A 15,959-nucleotide genomic window follows, 5' to 3' on the forward strand; every position below is an offset into this window, starting at 1 on the left:
CTATTTTTGTATTTGGATTGCCTGCTTTGTTATTGTTGAGTTTTAAGAATTCTTTGTATATTTGGATAACAGTCCTTTATGTGATTCATGTTTTGCAAAGATTTTCTCCCATTCTGTGGCTTGTCTTTTCATTCTTATAATTGTGTCTCTTACAGAGCAGAAGTTTATAATTTTTATGAAGTCCAACTTATCCATTTTTTTCCTTCATGGATCTTGCCTTTGGTATTGTATCTTAAAACTCATCACCAAACCCGAGGTCATCTAGATTTTTCTCCTATGTTATCTTCTAGAAGTTTTATATTTTTTCATTTCACATTTAGGTCTATGATCCATTTTGAATTAATTTTTGTGGTAGGTCAGTGTTAAGATTCATTTTTTGCATGTGGACGAGCAATATTGAGCACCATTTGTTGAAAAGCTTGTCTTTTCTCCATTGAATTGCCTTTGCTCCTTTGTCAAAGATCAGATGACTGTTCTATATGAGTCATTTTGGGGCTCTCTATCCTATTCTATTGATCTATTTGTCTATTCTCTCATCAATATTATCATAGCTTTATAGTAAGTCTTGAAGTTGGGTAGTGTCCGTCCTTTAACTTTGTTCTTTTTCTTCAATATCATGTTGGCTATTTCGTGTCTTTTGCTTTTCCACGTAAACCTTATTTATTTATATTTTTAAACTTTTTTTAAAAAATTATTTATTTATTTAACTTATTTTATTTTTGGCTGCATTGGGTCTTCATTGCTGCACGTGGGTTTTCTCTAGTTACGGCAAGTGGGGGCTACTCTTTGTTGCGGTGCATGGGCTTCTCATTGCGGTGGTTTCTCTTGTTGAGGAGCATGGGCTCTAGGCGCGCAGGCTTCAGTAGTTGTGGCTCACTGGCTCTAGAGCACAGGCTCAGTAGTTGTGGCGCACAGGCTTAGTTGCTCCACGGCATGTGAGATCTTCCCGGACCAGGGCTCGAACCCATGCCCCCTGCATTGGCAGGCGGATTCTTAACCACTGCGCCACCAGGGAAGCCTCCACGTAAACTTTAGAATCAGTCTGTTAACATTCACAAAATAGCTTGTTGGGATTTGGATTGGGTTTGTGCTGGACCTATGATCAAGTTGGGAATGTTCGGCATCTTAATAACACTGTCTTCCTATCCATGAACATGGATGTCTCTCCATTTATTTAGACTCCTGATTTCTTTCATCAGAACTGTGTTGTTTTCCTCATATAGATCTTATACATACTTTGTTAGAGTATTCCTAAGTACTTAATTTTGGGGAGTGTTAATGTAAATGGCATTGTGTTTTTAATTTCAAATTCCAATTCTTCACTTCTGGTATATAGCAATATATAAAATATAACAACTGACTCTGTAATATTAACCTACCCTGCAACCTTGTTACAATACCATATTAGTTTTAGGAATTTGTTTGTTGTCTATTCTTTGGGATTTTTCTAAATGGACAATCATGGCATCTTCAAACAGAGAAAATTTTATGTCTTCTTCCCAATCTGTACACATTTTGTTTCCTTTTCTTATCACATCATTGAGGACTCCAGTAAGATATTGACTGGAAGTTCTTCATTTCTGTTACAGTGTTCTTAATTTCTAGCATTTCCTTTTGGTTCTTCCTTGGAGTTTTCATCTCTCTGATTACATTACCCATCTGTTCTTGCATAGTGTTCACTCTTTCCATTAGAGCCCTTAGCATATTATCATAGTTATTTTAAGTTCTCAGTCTGATAGTTGCCAATCTCTGCCTTATCTGAGTCTGGTTTTATTACTTGCTTTATCTTTTCAGACTGTTTTCCTTGCTTTTAGCATGCCTTGTGATTTTTTTGGTGGAAACTGGCTACAGTGTACTGGCTAATAGGAGCCGAGACAAATAGGTCTTTAGTGTGAGGATTTGTGTTTACCTGGCTGGACTTGGGGTGTGTTGACTGTTTGTGAGGTTTCAAATTCCTCTGGTGTCCTGGTCCTTTCTCTTCTGTTGCCTTTGGTTTCCCTAGAAGCTCCTCCTTAAATAGAGTTTGTGTCCACAGCCCTCTCAGTTGTGATCCAGTGTTATTATGCTGGAGCCCTGTTGATTGGGTGGGGGAAAGGTTCAATAATCCCATGAGTAAGTCTCAGTTTTTTAGTGGGCTTACAGGAAGGCTGGAGGGGACTGAGTGGCCTACCTGTCCTTCCCCAGGTCTGGTGAAGTGGTTTTCCTTGAGGGCAGGCTTCTGTCACAGACAACAGAAAGCTCTGGGTGCATTTCTAGTTGATTATTTCCGCTCTCCCTGCTTGAAACCTGAAGGCTTTTTTTCTTGGATCTTCTCTCTGAGAGCCTGGTGCAGCTCCTGCAGGAAACTCTCATCAAAGTGCAAGCACGCCCAGGACTGGTGCCCCAGGAAGTTTTAACGCCCAAGCTTCCAGGCTCAGTGTCCAGCAGCCACTCTGCATGTGTTCTCAGGCTCTGCAGCTTCTGCTCAGTGGGAGCTTCTCTGTAATCATCTGCCTGTCCAGTTTGGGGACAGAGGTTTGCCCTGTGACCTGGATTCTCCCATGGGACTTCACTTGGCCTTCAGTTTGTTCTTCACTTTCTTGTTGTGAGGATGGAAATCATGACTTCCAAGCTCTTTATGTGTCAGAGCAGAAACTGGAAGTCTATAGATGTATATTTTTCTGAGATAACGCTAATATACAACAGAATTCACGGACTGTGAGACTCCAGTTCAATGAAGTGTGACGATTGTAACACCTGTGTGACCACCACCCAAAATAAGACATATCACCTGGAAGGTTTCCTCATGTCTCCTTCTAGTCAAGACCCTCCTCCACCACCCTCAGAGGCAGCCGCTGTTATGATTTTTGTCACTGTGGGTTAGTTTTGCTGATTCTAACGCTGCACATGGAAGTGTCACATGTGCCGTGCGGATGTCCTCTGCTCAGCGGAACGATGCTGAGTTCCACCCAGGTGGTTGTGTGCATATGGAACTGACTCCGTTCTGTGGGTGAGAAGAACTCCATGGTACTGAAGATACTCTCCTGTTTTGTATAGAAGCTTCATTGTGTCAACATCCCCGTTTCACATAAACCCATCGTGAATTAAGTTTTGTGTCTGATGTAAATGGGGCCCCAGTTTCACTTCTTCCCACACGCTTATCTTATCAGCCCAGCACCATTGATCGAAAAGGCCACCCGTTCCCCATTCAATATCAGTGACATCGTGGTCGTGAATCAAGTGGTCCTGCAGTTCTGGGATCTATATCTACTCTGTTCTGTTCCTTTTATCTTTGTATGCATCCTTCCCCAATGCATGGTCTTGGTTATTACAGCTCTAGAGTATGTCTTGATGTTGGAGAGGATGAGTGAGCCATCTTTGTCTTTTTCCTCTAAATTTTCTTGGCCATCCCAGGTCCTTTCCCTTTTCATATTAACTTTAGAATCAGACTGTCAATCTCTGCAAGAGGTAGGGCCGCTGGCATATTGATTTGGATTGCATGAGGCTATAAATCAAAATGGATCTAATTGATATCTTAACAATCCAGAAACATGACACATCTCTCTTTAGGGCTCTTAAAATGTCTCTCGGCGACGTTTTGTACTTTTTGTTGTATTGACTTTGCACACCTTTCTTTAAATGTATCATCAGTGGGTTTTGGTTTTTTTTTTTAATTCTATAGGAAATTGTTTTGTGTTTTTTATTTTCCAATTACTGGTGGATGATATTTAGAAATACAGTAATTTTTGCATATTGATTTTGTGCCTCACAGCCTCGCTGAATTCATTTATTCTGGTGTTTGCAGAAGATTTTTGTTTTTCTATGTATGTGATCGTGTCACCCACAAGTAAAGTGGATTTATTTCTGCCGCGAGCTCAGCTCCGTCCGGAGTCCTGCAGTTTCCCGCGTGTCCACCAGAGGGAGCGCCTGGCTTGAAAAGCAGAGGCCCCGTAGCACCTGCCGGGCAGGGCTGGACAGATGCTGGGGCAAGAGGGACTCGACGCCCGGCCACCCCTTACCTGCCCACTGGGTCGCGGTCGCAGAGTGGAGGTCCGACTGCAGCTGCGTCCCTGGCCTGGGACCTCCGAGGAGCAGGCGGCACTGCGCGTGGGCGTGGGAGGTGGACAGCTGGACCTGGAGTTCTGGGGTCTGCAGACTCTCCTACGTGTGACCTTGGCCTCAGTTCCCACGGGGAGAGGATGATGAGCTGGGCCGGACCCAGGGCTGCTGCAGTGGTTCTTCCTCCAGGCCCAGCCTGTGGTCTGCGCCCTCCCTGCCAGGAAGGGTCATGGGTCAATGGTCAGAGGGCGGGAGGGCAGGAGAGCCTGGGATGTGGGTCAGTTAGGGTGGCCAAAGCCCTCACTCAGTTCACCACACCACCTGCAGTCAGGTACTGGCCGACCAAAGGTCCTTCAGGTTGTCCTGGGGGCAGGGTGGGGTTAGGACCAGGATGCCAGGGAGTCAGGGAGTCCCCATCCTCTGCCTCGCATGCCTGGGCTCGCCTGGCATGCCTCCAGGCCGTGGGGACACAGCATGTCTGGCCAATTGGGGCTGCCCCCTGGGCCGGGTATTCCTGGCTGGTGGTCTCTGAGGGACAGTGGGGGAGGCTCTGGGGTAGGGGACAGGCTGTAGGGAAAGGGGGGCAGCAGCCCTGTGCTGTGGAGTTACCCAGATACAAGTCCACACATGGGACCCCAGGCACCGACTCACAGTGTGGATTGCACACTGAGCCCTTGGTGACTTACTACAAAGATGCAGTAACCATGAGAGTGTGGTATTAATGGAGGGTAATGTACAGATCAATAGAACAGTAGCCCAGAAAAAGACCCACACGTACATGGTCACTTGTTTTCAAGAGAGGGTAAGTGTGGCCTTCTTAACAAATGTTTCTGGAACAACTGTGTCACCTGTGTGGGAGAAGACAAGAGACTTGATGCTCGACTTGTAATTCATTCCAAATGGATCTTACACTTAAATGTAGAAATTAAAACTGTAAAACACCCAGAAGAAACCATAGCAGAAAATCCTCATGACCTGAAGGAAGGCAGAGGGGACTCAAAAAGCACTGAAAGAAACAAAAAGTTGGTAAATGGGACTTTGCCAAAATTTAAAACTTACACTTAGAGTGACACTGTTAAGAAAATGAAAGTACAATCCCCTAACTGGAGAAAAATATCTGTAATGCACGTATCTGATAAAGGACTTGTATCCAGATTTAGAAAGAAAGGAGGGAGGGGAGAGAACTCTTACAACCGTCTGAGACAACACCCAACATGATTTAAATGGGGAACAGCTTGTGTAGATACTTCCTCAAACATGAACCACAACCAAGAAACACCTGCTCACCCATCGGGAAAGTGCAGATGGAAGGAGACGCTGCCACACACCCTCTGAAATGCTGGAAAGTCACGGGCTCTGCCCACAGTCTCCCCCACCTTCCTCTGAGCCGTGCAGTCCAAAGCCTGGGCTGGGCAGATTCGGGTGGGAGTTGTGCTCGCCCGAGAGGGGGTCACGCTGCAGAGAAGAGGCGAGGGTGCTGCTGAGCGAAAAGGCTTGTGCTCGGGAGAGAGTAACGGGTGGGAGATGGTGACACGTGAGCACTACCCAAACAAGTTGAGGGATTAGGGACTGGAACCAGGTTTCACCTGCCAGAGAGGGCTGCCGGCAGGTGAGGGGATTGCAGTAAACCCCGCAGTGTGGAACTGGGACTGGGGAGAGCTGGTGGTTTCAATATAGATACTGAACTGTAGATGTGGGGTGTGGGAGCCCGTGTGTGCTCACGTGTCAGCCCGTGTGCGCATTCCCTAGCTATATTCCAGGAAACCCCAAGAGCCTCAGCGTCACCCATCACAAGGTTCGGTTTCTAAGCACCATTTGCCCCCGAGGCGCTGGGCTCCCTGGAGAAGTGACGGGAGGGGCCTGGAATCCTCTTGTTCAGGGAAACATTCAAAGAGAGCTGAGACCTCCACAAAAAGACTTGAACAGCACCGTTCACAGCAGCCCCATGTTCATGCGCCCAACAGGAAACAGCAAGAAGTCCCCCCGCAGGTGCGAGATGAACATCCTGAGGTGCAGTCCTGCTACCCAAGTGCAGACAAGGCAGGACAACCCACCGTTCACGAGTGTTTGGAACCACCTCCCTGGGCACCAGGTGCTGCCTGGGTCACCCTAGGACTGAGTGGGACCGTGAGACTGAGGGCTAAGGGGCCACACAGGGCATGCACTCTGTTGATGAAGTCAGTTCCCATGGGGTGTAGGGAGTAGTCTCCCCACTGCCGTCCAGGCTGGACGTGAGCAGCTGAGGGACGGGATGGGGACCCGAGGGAGCCAGCTTCTCGCCTGGGTGGGAGGTTCCAGATCATCAGGGGTGGAGGCTGGAGTGACCCCTGTGCTGGTGCATCCAAGGTGGAGATGTGAGTCTGAAGTAGAGTGCAGCTTCACGTAGACGCAGGTGGATGCGTATAAAGTTACCATGGCTATGAGGATACACACCAGTCAGTATACACACAGCCTGGCTCTGTCAGCCATGGGGGCCTGAGGGCAATGACACCCCAAGAGCAACGAGCACATCCTGTGCCTGGATCTGGGTCTCTAAGTCCTCCTGCAGTAAAGGGAAGTGGTCTCCTCGTAGAAATGATGCTGGGACCGATTCTGGGACTGAGGCAGGAAATACACCAAATGAGCCTGGAGAGTCTGTCCCAGCCCAGAGGGGCCCAGGGAGATGAGACAATTAAATGTCAAGTGGGGCCTGGACAGGGGGCCTAGGACAGACAGAGGACACTAGGGGAAAAGTAAGGAAATGTGAATAAACTATGGACTTTAGTTAAGTAATGCATCATATTGGTTCATCATTTTAACAAATGACTCATACCAATGGAAGATGTTAACAAGAGAGGAAGGGACTTCCCTGGTGGTCCAGCGGTTAAGACTCCGCGCTCCTAGGGGGCCTGGTTTCGATCCTTGGTCAGGGAACTACTAGATCCCACAGGCATGCCACAACTAAGAGTTCGCATGCCACAACTAAGGAGCCCTTGAGCTGCAACTAAAGAGCCTGCTTGCTGCAACTAAGACCCAGCAAAACCAAATAAAACAAAACAAAACAAGAGAGGAGCTTGGATGAGGAATACACGGGTGCATCTACACTAACGTTGAAATTTTTCTATAAATCTAAACTTGTTCTAAAAAATTACATTAAAAAAAAAGAAATACAGAATACAGTTTGAGGCCCAGACTGAGCCCAGTGGAGATAGCTCAGGCCCTGTGACTGGAGTCTCTGTGCCAGCTCGCCCCCCTGCCCAGTGTCCCTGTCCCCAGGTCCCGTGGTCTCCATCAGTCAGGCACAGCACCAGCTGCCCAGCTGCCCTTCCTAACCGTCCTCTGTGCGGCCAGGGCCTGATGACAGAGCTGATTAGGGCCTCTGGGAGGGGCCGGGACTTTCCTGCCCCTCCCTCCTTCCTGCCCCAGCTCCCAGCCCGGCTCCTAAGCACACGCTTGTGGGTCCCTCTGAGATCTTCTAGGTCAGCCACCCCCTCTTAGGTGGGGGGAAACTGAATCCCGGGGTAGGGTGGAGAACTGCCTGATGATCCACAGGGTGGGGGAGGGGGGCACAGACTTGTCTCCTTCCCGCCAGCACCAGGCCTGGAGCCGCGGCTAAAAAGCGCATGCTCCACGTTTGACCCGGTGACAAATACGCATAAGGATGACAGTGACACCACTTCTGTGTACGGGGCCTGCGCTGAGCCTGTGAGGACCACACACCTGAGAGGGTGGCCTTGGGGGAGGAGACCTGTCCCCATCAGCCAGGCACAGGGTGGGGGAGGGTGGAATCGGAGCCCAGGCTGCCCCTCCTAGGGCCCAGGAGGCCTGGGGTCACCCTGTGTGGAGGGCGGAGGCAGGTCTGGAAAGACCCAGGTCCTCTGACTCTGGGACCCCCAGGGCCATCCCTGGGTCCCACTTCAGGGCCCTCACCTGTCCCAGCTCAATTCACTGCAGCACTGGGGACCCCACTCCCCACCTGCACCCCATCGCATATGTGGGGGGCAAAAGGATGGCCCCTCCAAGATGTCCTCATCCTAATGCCCGGAACCTGTGATCCTGCCAGTTTACAGGGCTTCGCAGATGTGCTTCTGGTGATGAGATGGGAGGTTACCCTGGGTTACCTGATGGGCCCAATGTCATCATGTGAGTCCTTAAAAATCACAGACTCTTCCCCAGCTGTGGTCAGAGGAGCCAGGAAGAAGGCTGCAGTGTCAGAGAGCTGCACCACGTGGCTTTGAAGATGGCAGAGGAGCCAGGAGCCCAGGAACGCAGTGCCTCCAGAGGCTGCAAAAGTGAGGAGACACATTCTCCCCTGGAGCCGCCAGGAAGAGCACAACCTGCCGACACTTGACTTTAGCCCAGGAGACCCATGTCAGACACGTGACCTCCAGAACCATAGGGTAATAAATGTGTCGGTACACGACAAAGTTTGGTAACTCCTTCCAGAGGCCATGGGAAAGGAGCACACCACACTTCCCCGCAAGGCTTCCTACCTGCAGGGCTCAGGCCTGCTGCCTGGAAGAAACGCCACAGGCACCCATGATCCGCTGTGTAATCTGGGTGGGGTGGGGGAGGTGGCAGCACAAACTGAAAATGCAGGGCCCCTTGTTAAAAAATTATTCCAGATCCCAAAACGGTGACAGCAGAGCAGTGAGTGGGCACGAGGCCTTCTGAGTGTGGGGCTCCAAGTGGTGGCACAGCCCACGGGCCAATGAGGCCATCCTGGCACTGTTGTGTGGTCCCCTGGACGTGGTCTCTGTGACATGGTGCTGTTTCTGTCCCCATTTGAAGGCAAGCAGGCGGAGGCACAGGGAGGGGCATCCTGGCCCCAGCGATGCCCTCCTGGCCTGGGGCGGTCTCCTGCAGCCCATAAGCCCGGGGCCCCGGAGTGCAGGGCCCTGAGCACCCAGGTGCCATCCCCTAGGGAGGATGCTGGTTCAGCTTGGCCCTTCTCTGGGGTAGAAGCGCCCCCGAGCCCTGCCGCCCCTTTCCAAGGCCCAGGGTGCCCCCGACATAGAGAACCCACAAAGCGGGGGCGCTGCTTGCCTCAGATCTTGCTCCAGTTAGGAGCTTCCTCCGGGAGGCCATCATCTGCCCATCCTCGGGGGGAGCAGCCTGACGCCGGGAGGGGGGCTGGGGCTGGGGCTGTGCCATGACCCTCTCCTTCTCCCTCCCCCAGGCTGCATCTTGCTGTGACTCGGTCTCTACTGAGTGACCCTGGGATCCGCCAGGGCAACAGCAGCCTCTTCCAGCCATAGAATAGCTGCAAGGGCTCGCTCAGGATGGGGAACCCCGGGGCCCTCAGCACCCACCTTGCCCGATGGACCCTGGCCCTCCCTACTCTTTGTCCCAATGTTCCGGGAGCCCATCTGCAGGGACCTTTGTCTCCAGCCCTCAGCACCCCAGGCTCTTTCTCCTGCCACCACCCCCTGCAGTGACTGATCCCCCTCCATCTGGCTGGGCAGGGTCCTGGTGGTCAGATCCATCAAGGGCCATCTGCACAGAGGCGGATCCTGAGAGAGCAGAGCCCTGGGGCCTGAGTTTGGTTGGGGTCTGTGAGGGCACAGGGCCAAGAAGGAGGGCAGGAGGGGTCTGGAGAGGGCCAGGTGCCCCTCCCCCTGACCTGTGGTCACCCTCAAAGGCCTGCCAGCAGCGGGAGCATCAGCGTGCTCGCCTGGTCACTCCGAGGCCCTCACGTTCTCCCACCAAACTGTGCAGCCATGGCTGTCAGTGGGCGCGTTCCGATCCAGATGAGAGGATGCTGCAGGAGACGCAGCCAGTGTGGAGGGGGGGCAGGGGGTAGATTTAGAGCCTAGGCCTGGGATCCTGGTGTGGCAGGAGCTTGCCTTCAAGACTAGACAGGGGGGACTTCCCTGGTGGTGCAATGGTTAAGAATCTGCCTGCCAATGCAGGGGACACAGGTTCGAGCCCTGGTCCGGGAAGATCCCACATGCCGCAGAACAACTAAGCCCGTGTGCCACAACTACTGAGCCTGCACTCTAGAGGCTGCGAGCCACAACTACTGAGCCCATGTGCCACAACTACTGAAACCCACACACCTAGAGCCCGTGCTCCGCAACAAGAGAAGCCACTGCAATGAGAAGCTCGCACACTGCAATGAAGAGTAGCCCCCGCTCGTCGCAACTAGAGAAAGCCCACACGCAGCAATGAAGACCCAACACAGCCAACAATAAATAAACTTATTAAAAAAAAAAGACTAGATGGGGGTTGAGCACGCAGAGAATGAATTCATGTGCTGGCTTCTGCCTGGGGACCTCAGACACTCAAAAGAGCATCACTCTCACCATTAAAAGAAAACAAAAAGTCAGACAAACTGCAAGCTCACAGCTTTTCTTGAAGTCTCAGGAACTGGGGCTGCAGGGCAAACAACCAACCTGAAATCCAAGGCAAGAGAGAGACAGCACGGGGCTCGCTCTCTGGGAAGTGACAAAGAAGAACCCACGAGCCCAAGAGCTGGCTCTTTGAAAAGAAGCAAAGTGGATTAAACGTCATCCAGACTATACTAGAAAAACAGAGAGAAGACACAAACCCCAACGCCCGGAAGGAAAGAGGGGCGTCATTGCAGACCTGCGACATGTCCAACTGATAATGAACATTGTCAATAATCCGTACCCAGAAATTTGAATTGAACTAAGTCATTGAGAGATACAAACTACCACAAAAACACTTAAGAAGAAATAGATACACTCAGTAGTCCTATGTCTATTTTTAAAATTGAATTTCTAGCCCCCCTCTCCCAACTGCCCAAACAAAACTTCAAACCCAGGTGGTTTCACTGGTAAATCTACCAAACATTTAAGGCAGAAATAACATCAAACCTACATAATTTATTCCAGAAAATAGAAGAGGAAGAAACGCTTCCCAAATGATTTGATAAGGTCAGGACTACTCTGTCTACCAAAATTAGACAAAGACGTTATAGAAAGGAAACTACAAACCAATATCCCTTATCAACATAGATACAAGAATTAAACAAAATATTAGCAAATTGAATGCAGAGAAATACAAGGGAGATAATACATCATGACCAAGAGGAGTTTTGATAAGAAAACCAAACAGAGACATTATAAGAAAAGAAAACCACAGACCAGCATCTGTCCTATAAAGAGACACCAAAATACTTAATACAATTTTAGCAAATTGAGTTCTTAAGAATATAAAAAGAATGACAGATCATGGCCAAGTACAATTCATTGCAGGAATATAAGGTTAGTTTAACATGTGAAAATCAATCAAGGTAACTCACCATATTAACAAACTAAAACAGCAAAAGTATTATCGCTTCCTTAGATGCAGAGAAAGAATTTTACAAAATTCAACACCCATTTGTGGCGAACAGAAATTCTCAGCAAACTAATCCCAACAGTGCGCTCTAGTTAAAATGCGCGGAACTGGAGAAAGCCTGAAATAGACGTACACAAGGCCAGGTGATTTGTGAGAAAGATGACAAGGTAATTCAGTGGGTAAAAGGATGGTTTTTTCAAAAATGTGTTAAAACAGCTAGACACCTTGATGGGAAAATCAGAGCCTGGGTCTGACCTAATATCATACACAACTCAGAGACTCAGAGATGTCCACAGCCAGACAGAGCATTGCTCACACCCCAGACAAACTGCAAATCAACACACTTTCTTGATCCCATTAGAGACCCGAGGTTACAGGGCAAACAGCTGACACAAAATCTGGAGGGGGCAGGGCTGAGCACTTGGTCACCTGGGACGGATTCTGCTATAGCCAGGGACAGGCGGGCCCCAGAGCCAGGTTGGTGTCCTGGGTGGGGACAGGGCAAGGCTCCCTTAGGGCACAGGAGGAGCCACTTAGGTGGCGGTGTCGGGGGAAGCAGGGGTCCAGGATGCCGTAGGGTGAGGAGGTGGGCTGGAGGCCCTGGGTGACGAGCAGGCCCAGGGGAGAGTAAGGAAGTGGGGTCGATGGACGGACCGGGGACAGGGGTGGTGGGCCTGGTGGGGAGTGTCCAGCGAAGGCTGGCACTGGCCTCTCCTGTCATCTCCCCCTCACTTCCCTCTGCGGATGGCACTCAGATCCCCAGATAATAAGGTTCCACTGATGGCAGAGTTAACTGCTCAGATAACACCCAGAGATGGACGTTATTTGACCTCACTGAGGAATCGGTTCTGCCATCGCAGGGTGGGGGGCAGGGATGTGTGGCAGGGCCCCTTCCTGGCCAGAGGGACTCGGGCACTGGGTCTGAGTCATCCACTTCCTCCCTCTGGATTGGATGACCAGCATCCCTCCCCTGACCCTGTCCTGCTCTGTGAGGATAAGAGGCAGGGAGAGAGGGCTGGGCAAAAGCAGCTGGGCCCACCGAGGTGAGAACCCCCAGCGGGACCCCAACATCTGGGTGTCACTGTGGAGCAGGGTGGCCGAGCCTCAGATCCGGAGCACTGAGGCCCCAGACCCCCTGGCCTGGACAGAGCCCCTGATCACCAGGGGCCCCGACTCCACCTCCACCCCACACCCTGCACCCCATACCCTGCAGACCCCACACCCTGCAGACCCCGCACCCCACACACACCCCACCCCACAGAACCCAAACCCCACAGACCCCCAGCCAAGCTCCAGCTGCCCCTCCGCGCTCCTTCCAGATGCTCCATCTGCTGGTGCTGGCGCTGCCCCTCCTGGTGAGCCTGGTCCATGCGGCCGCTGGTGAGTCCTGACCCTGGGCCCGTTCTGTCTCTGTCCCCTCACCCCACTCCCCACAAGCCCAGGGATGGGTGGGTGGGTTCAGAGAAGCCCAGGGTGGTGCTGGCACAGGGAAGGGCTGAGCCCGATGGCTGGGTCGTGTCGTGTCCTGAAGGCACTTCCTGCCCCAGCCCCAGACCAGGCCCTGCAGCGAGCAGGCATCGTAGGGGGACGGGAGGCCCCTGGGAGCAAGTGGCCCTGGCAGGTGAGCCTGAGATTCAGCACCCAGTACTGGAAACACTTCTGCGGGGGCTCCCTGATCCACCCCTGGTGGGTGCTGACCGCGGCCCACTGCGTCGGACCGTGAGTCTCCACAGGGCCTGGCGGGTAGGGGTGGGCCTGGGGCTCTACTCACGCTCCTGGGTGTCCCGGAGGTGGCTCAGCCCCTGAGTAGGTGGCCCTCTCTCTCCCCAGGCAAGTCCAAGACCCCACAGTCCTCAGGGTGCAGCTGCGGGAGCAGCACCTCTATTACCAGGACGAGCTGTTGCCCATCAGAAGGGTCATCCCCCACCCCAACTACTACATAGTTGAGAACGGGGCGGACATCGCCCTGCTGGAGCTTGGGGACCCCGTGAACATCTCCAGCCACGTCCATCCGGTCACCCTGCCCCCTGCCTCGGAGACCTTTCGCCCGGGGACTCGGTGCTGGGTGACAGGCTGGGGCAACTTGCACAGGGGACGTGAGTGTCAGGGACCGCTGGAGGGGGACTTGGGCACATCGCGGCTCCACCACCTGGGGTTTCCTCTGGGGAACAGGGTCCCAACCGGCCAGCTCAGGGCGGTGATCCCACACTCTCCTGATGCAGCATCCTTCCTCTCCTCTCACCCCCAGAACCCCTGCCACCGCCATTTCCCCTGAAGCAGGTGAAGGTCCCCGTCGTGGAAAACAGCATCTGTGACATGAAATACCACACTGGCCTGTACACAGGGAACAACATCCCGATCGTCCGGGACGACATGCTCTGTGCCGGAAATGGCAAGAGGGACTCCTGCCAGGTGGGTCTCGCGTCCCCCTGCAGCCCCCAGCCGCCCAGGCCTCACAGCCACCGCTGACCCCTCCCCTCCCCAGGGCGACTCCGGAGGGCCCCTGGTCTGCAAGGTGAATGGCACCTGGCTGCAGGCGGGTGTGGTCAGCTGGGGCGACGGCTGTGCTCAGCCCAACCGGCCAGGCATCTACACCCGCATCACGCACTACTTGGACTGGATCCACCAGTACGTCCCCGAGGAGCCCTGAGCCCGGTCCCCAGGGTTGCCACCTGGATCAGCGGAGAAGCCAGTCCCCTCCTGTCCCCACACCGCTGCTTCCTGCTGAGGCGGCATCCTTCCCCACCTTCCCTGGCCCCCTGCCCTGAGCACCCCCTGTTGACGCCCCTGCCCCGAGCCCAGGGAGCAGGCAGTGGGCACTAACGCTTATTAAAGATCATGAAAAGCAGATGTGGTCATCGCTGTGTTTCTGGCTGTGGGTGTCGCTGAGGGAGAGGGAAGGGTCCAGGGCCCAGCCAGGTGCAGCCACCCTCTCTGTTGGTCCCTGGTCCCTGAGCAAATGCCTTGCTGTGGGGATGGCCCTCACCCTGCCCCTTGTGCCCGGGGCTGACTTCTCTGCACACTGGCTTGTGTCTCTTTTTGGTGAGTGGCATCGTGGTTTCGGGACAGATAAAGAAACACGGGCCATTTAGATGATTCTCGGGGCACCAGGTACCCAGCAATGGGGTCAAGGGCCGGAGCATCACCCCCCTCAGCCAGGTCCCTCCATTTTGCTTTTGCAGCCTGTCCCCTCCCCCAGCGCCACCCCACCCATCCCAAGACCAACCACCAGGACTACCCAGCCCAGGGGATGGCCCCCGGGGAGGGCCGGCAGGCAGTCCCTGGCATGCGAGGCTGAGGATGGGGACTCCCCGACTCCCTCTGCCTCCAGGATGACCTGGAGGGCCTCTAGTTGGCCAGGGGCCAGGTCTTGACTGCAGGCGGTGTGGTGAACTGGATAGGGGCTGTGCTCCGCATCCTTGTTTCTACACAGAAACTAGTCAACTGTCCCATCCTCCTGCCCTCTAACCCTTGACCTATGACCCCTCTCTAGCAGGGAGATTGCAGGCCAGAGGCTGGGCCTGGGGGAAGAACCACTGCCGCAGCCCTGGGTCCGGCCCAGGTCAGCATATTCTCCCTGTGGGAACTGAGGCCAAGGTCACATGCAGGAGAGTCTGCAGACCCCATCACTCCAGGTCCAGCTGTGCCCCGCCCCGAAGCCCACACCAGGGCCGCCCACTCTGGGAAGCCCTGCAGTTCCAGGAGCCTCCACCAGAGGGAGCCCTGGCACCTCCTGTGAGGGGCTGGGCAGGTGGGGAGTGGGGGAGGGGCTGGGCAGGTGGAGAGTGGGGGAGGGGCTGGGCAGGTGGAGAGTGGGGGAGGGGCTGGGTGCAGCCCTGGGCCCTATGCTGGGGACTCACTGCCCACCCGTGTCAGAGCAAATAGGCCCCGGCCTCAGCCAGGTAGAGCCCTGGATGGCACCTCCCACCACCTAGCCCAGCCCAGAGGCAGCTGAAGAGCGTCAGGGGCCTGCCGTCCCAGTGTCGCTGGGCTCCTCCTTTGCTGCATGGAGAGAAGGGCTTGGACCCTAACCTGAAGCCAGCTCTGCGTTGGGTACAGCCCCCCATTGTGTTCACAGCCACGGTCTGTGAACTTGTGGAGGATCACAAGTTCTATCCTGACCCAGCCCCCTTCTGTACCTGCTCTCACGGGGAAGGGGTGACTGGGGGTCTGTACACTAGGGCTGCGGCCGAGAAGCCAGCAGGGCGTGGGGCGGGTCTAGGGTCAGAGCCTTCAGGTAGGGAGACAGCAGAGAGGGGGGTGGCCCCTGCAACCCCAGGTGACTGCCCAGCTGGGAAGCGCTCCCACGGGGGCCTGCCCCCTGCTCCCACAGCACCCATTCCTGCTGGAAGCCCTGGCAGAAACTTGTTCCTAATTGGATCAGTCCTTGTTTCTCCAGTGTGTGAATGATATCACATGGTTCTGGCTGCCAAGATAAGCTCTACTTTTCCAGGGAAGGAGGGCTTTCTATCTGCGATCTGCCCAAGTGGGGGGGGGGGGGAGCCTGCAGGAGGGCTTTGTGGAGCCCCGTGCCGCTGCTGGTGGTGGAGGCATCACCCAGGTTGGCCCTCACCAAGGCCATGGGCTTGCCACCTACCCACGTGAGGGACCGATTCTGACAGTGGAAATCCAACGCA

At 53.6% G+C, this 15,959-nt stretch overlaps 1 protein-coding gene across 1 annotated transcript; it reads left to right on the forward strand.

The window, feature by feature from the left end:
• Positions 1-12,633: 12,633 nt before the first annotated feature.
• LOC137206382 (tryptase-2-like) lies at positions 12,634-14,163 on the forward strand. Its single transcript, XM_067705134.1, has 5 exons — positions 12,634-12,702; positions 12,870-13,041; positions 13,153-13,418; positions 13,571-13,734; positions 13,808-14,163. The coding sequence occupies exons 1-5, from the start codon at positions 12,642-12,644 to the stop codon at positions 13,970-13,972; spliced, it is 828 nt and encodes a 275-aa protein (XP_067561235.1). The 5' UTR covers positions 12,634-12,641; the 3' UTR covers positions 13,973-14,163.
• Positions 14,164-15,959: the final 1,796 nt, after the last annotated feature.

Source organism: Pseudorca crassidens, chromosome 15 (genome assembly GCF_039906515.1).
Source record: "Pseudorca crassidens isolate mPseCra1 chromosome 15, mPseCra1.hap1, whole genome shotgun sequence".
Classification (NCBI taxonomy): Eukaryota; Metazoa; Chordata; class Mammalia; order Artiodactyla; family Delphinidae; genus Pseudorca; species Pseudorca crassidens.

What these genes read in the sequence shown, in the direction of transcription:
- LOC137206382 (XM_067705134.1), top strand. Translation starts at nt 12,642, where the DNA reads ATGCTCCATCTGCTGGTGCTGGCGCTGCCCCTCCTGGTGAGCCTGGTC. An exon ending in CCTGGTCCATGCGGCCGCTG is followed by an intron (nt 12,703 to 12,869) that starts GTGAGTCCTGAC and finishes TTCCTGCCCCAG; the next exon opens with CCCCAGACCAGGCCCTGCAG. An exon ending in GCGGCCCACTGCGTCGGACC is followed by an intron (nt 13,042 to 13,152) that starts GTGAGTCTCCAC and finishes CTCTCTCCCCAG; the next exon opens with GCAAGTCCAAGACCCCACAG.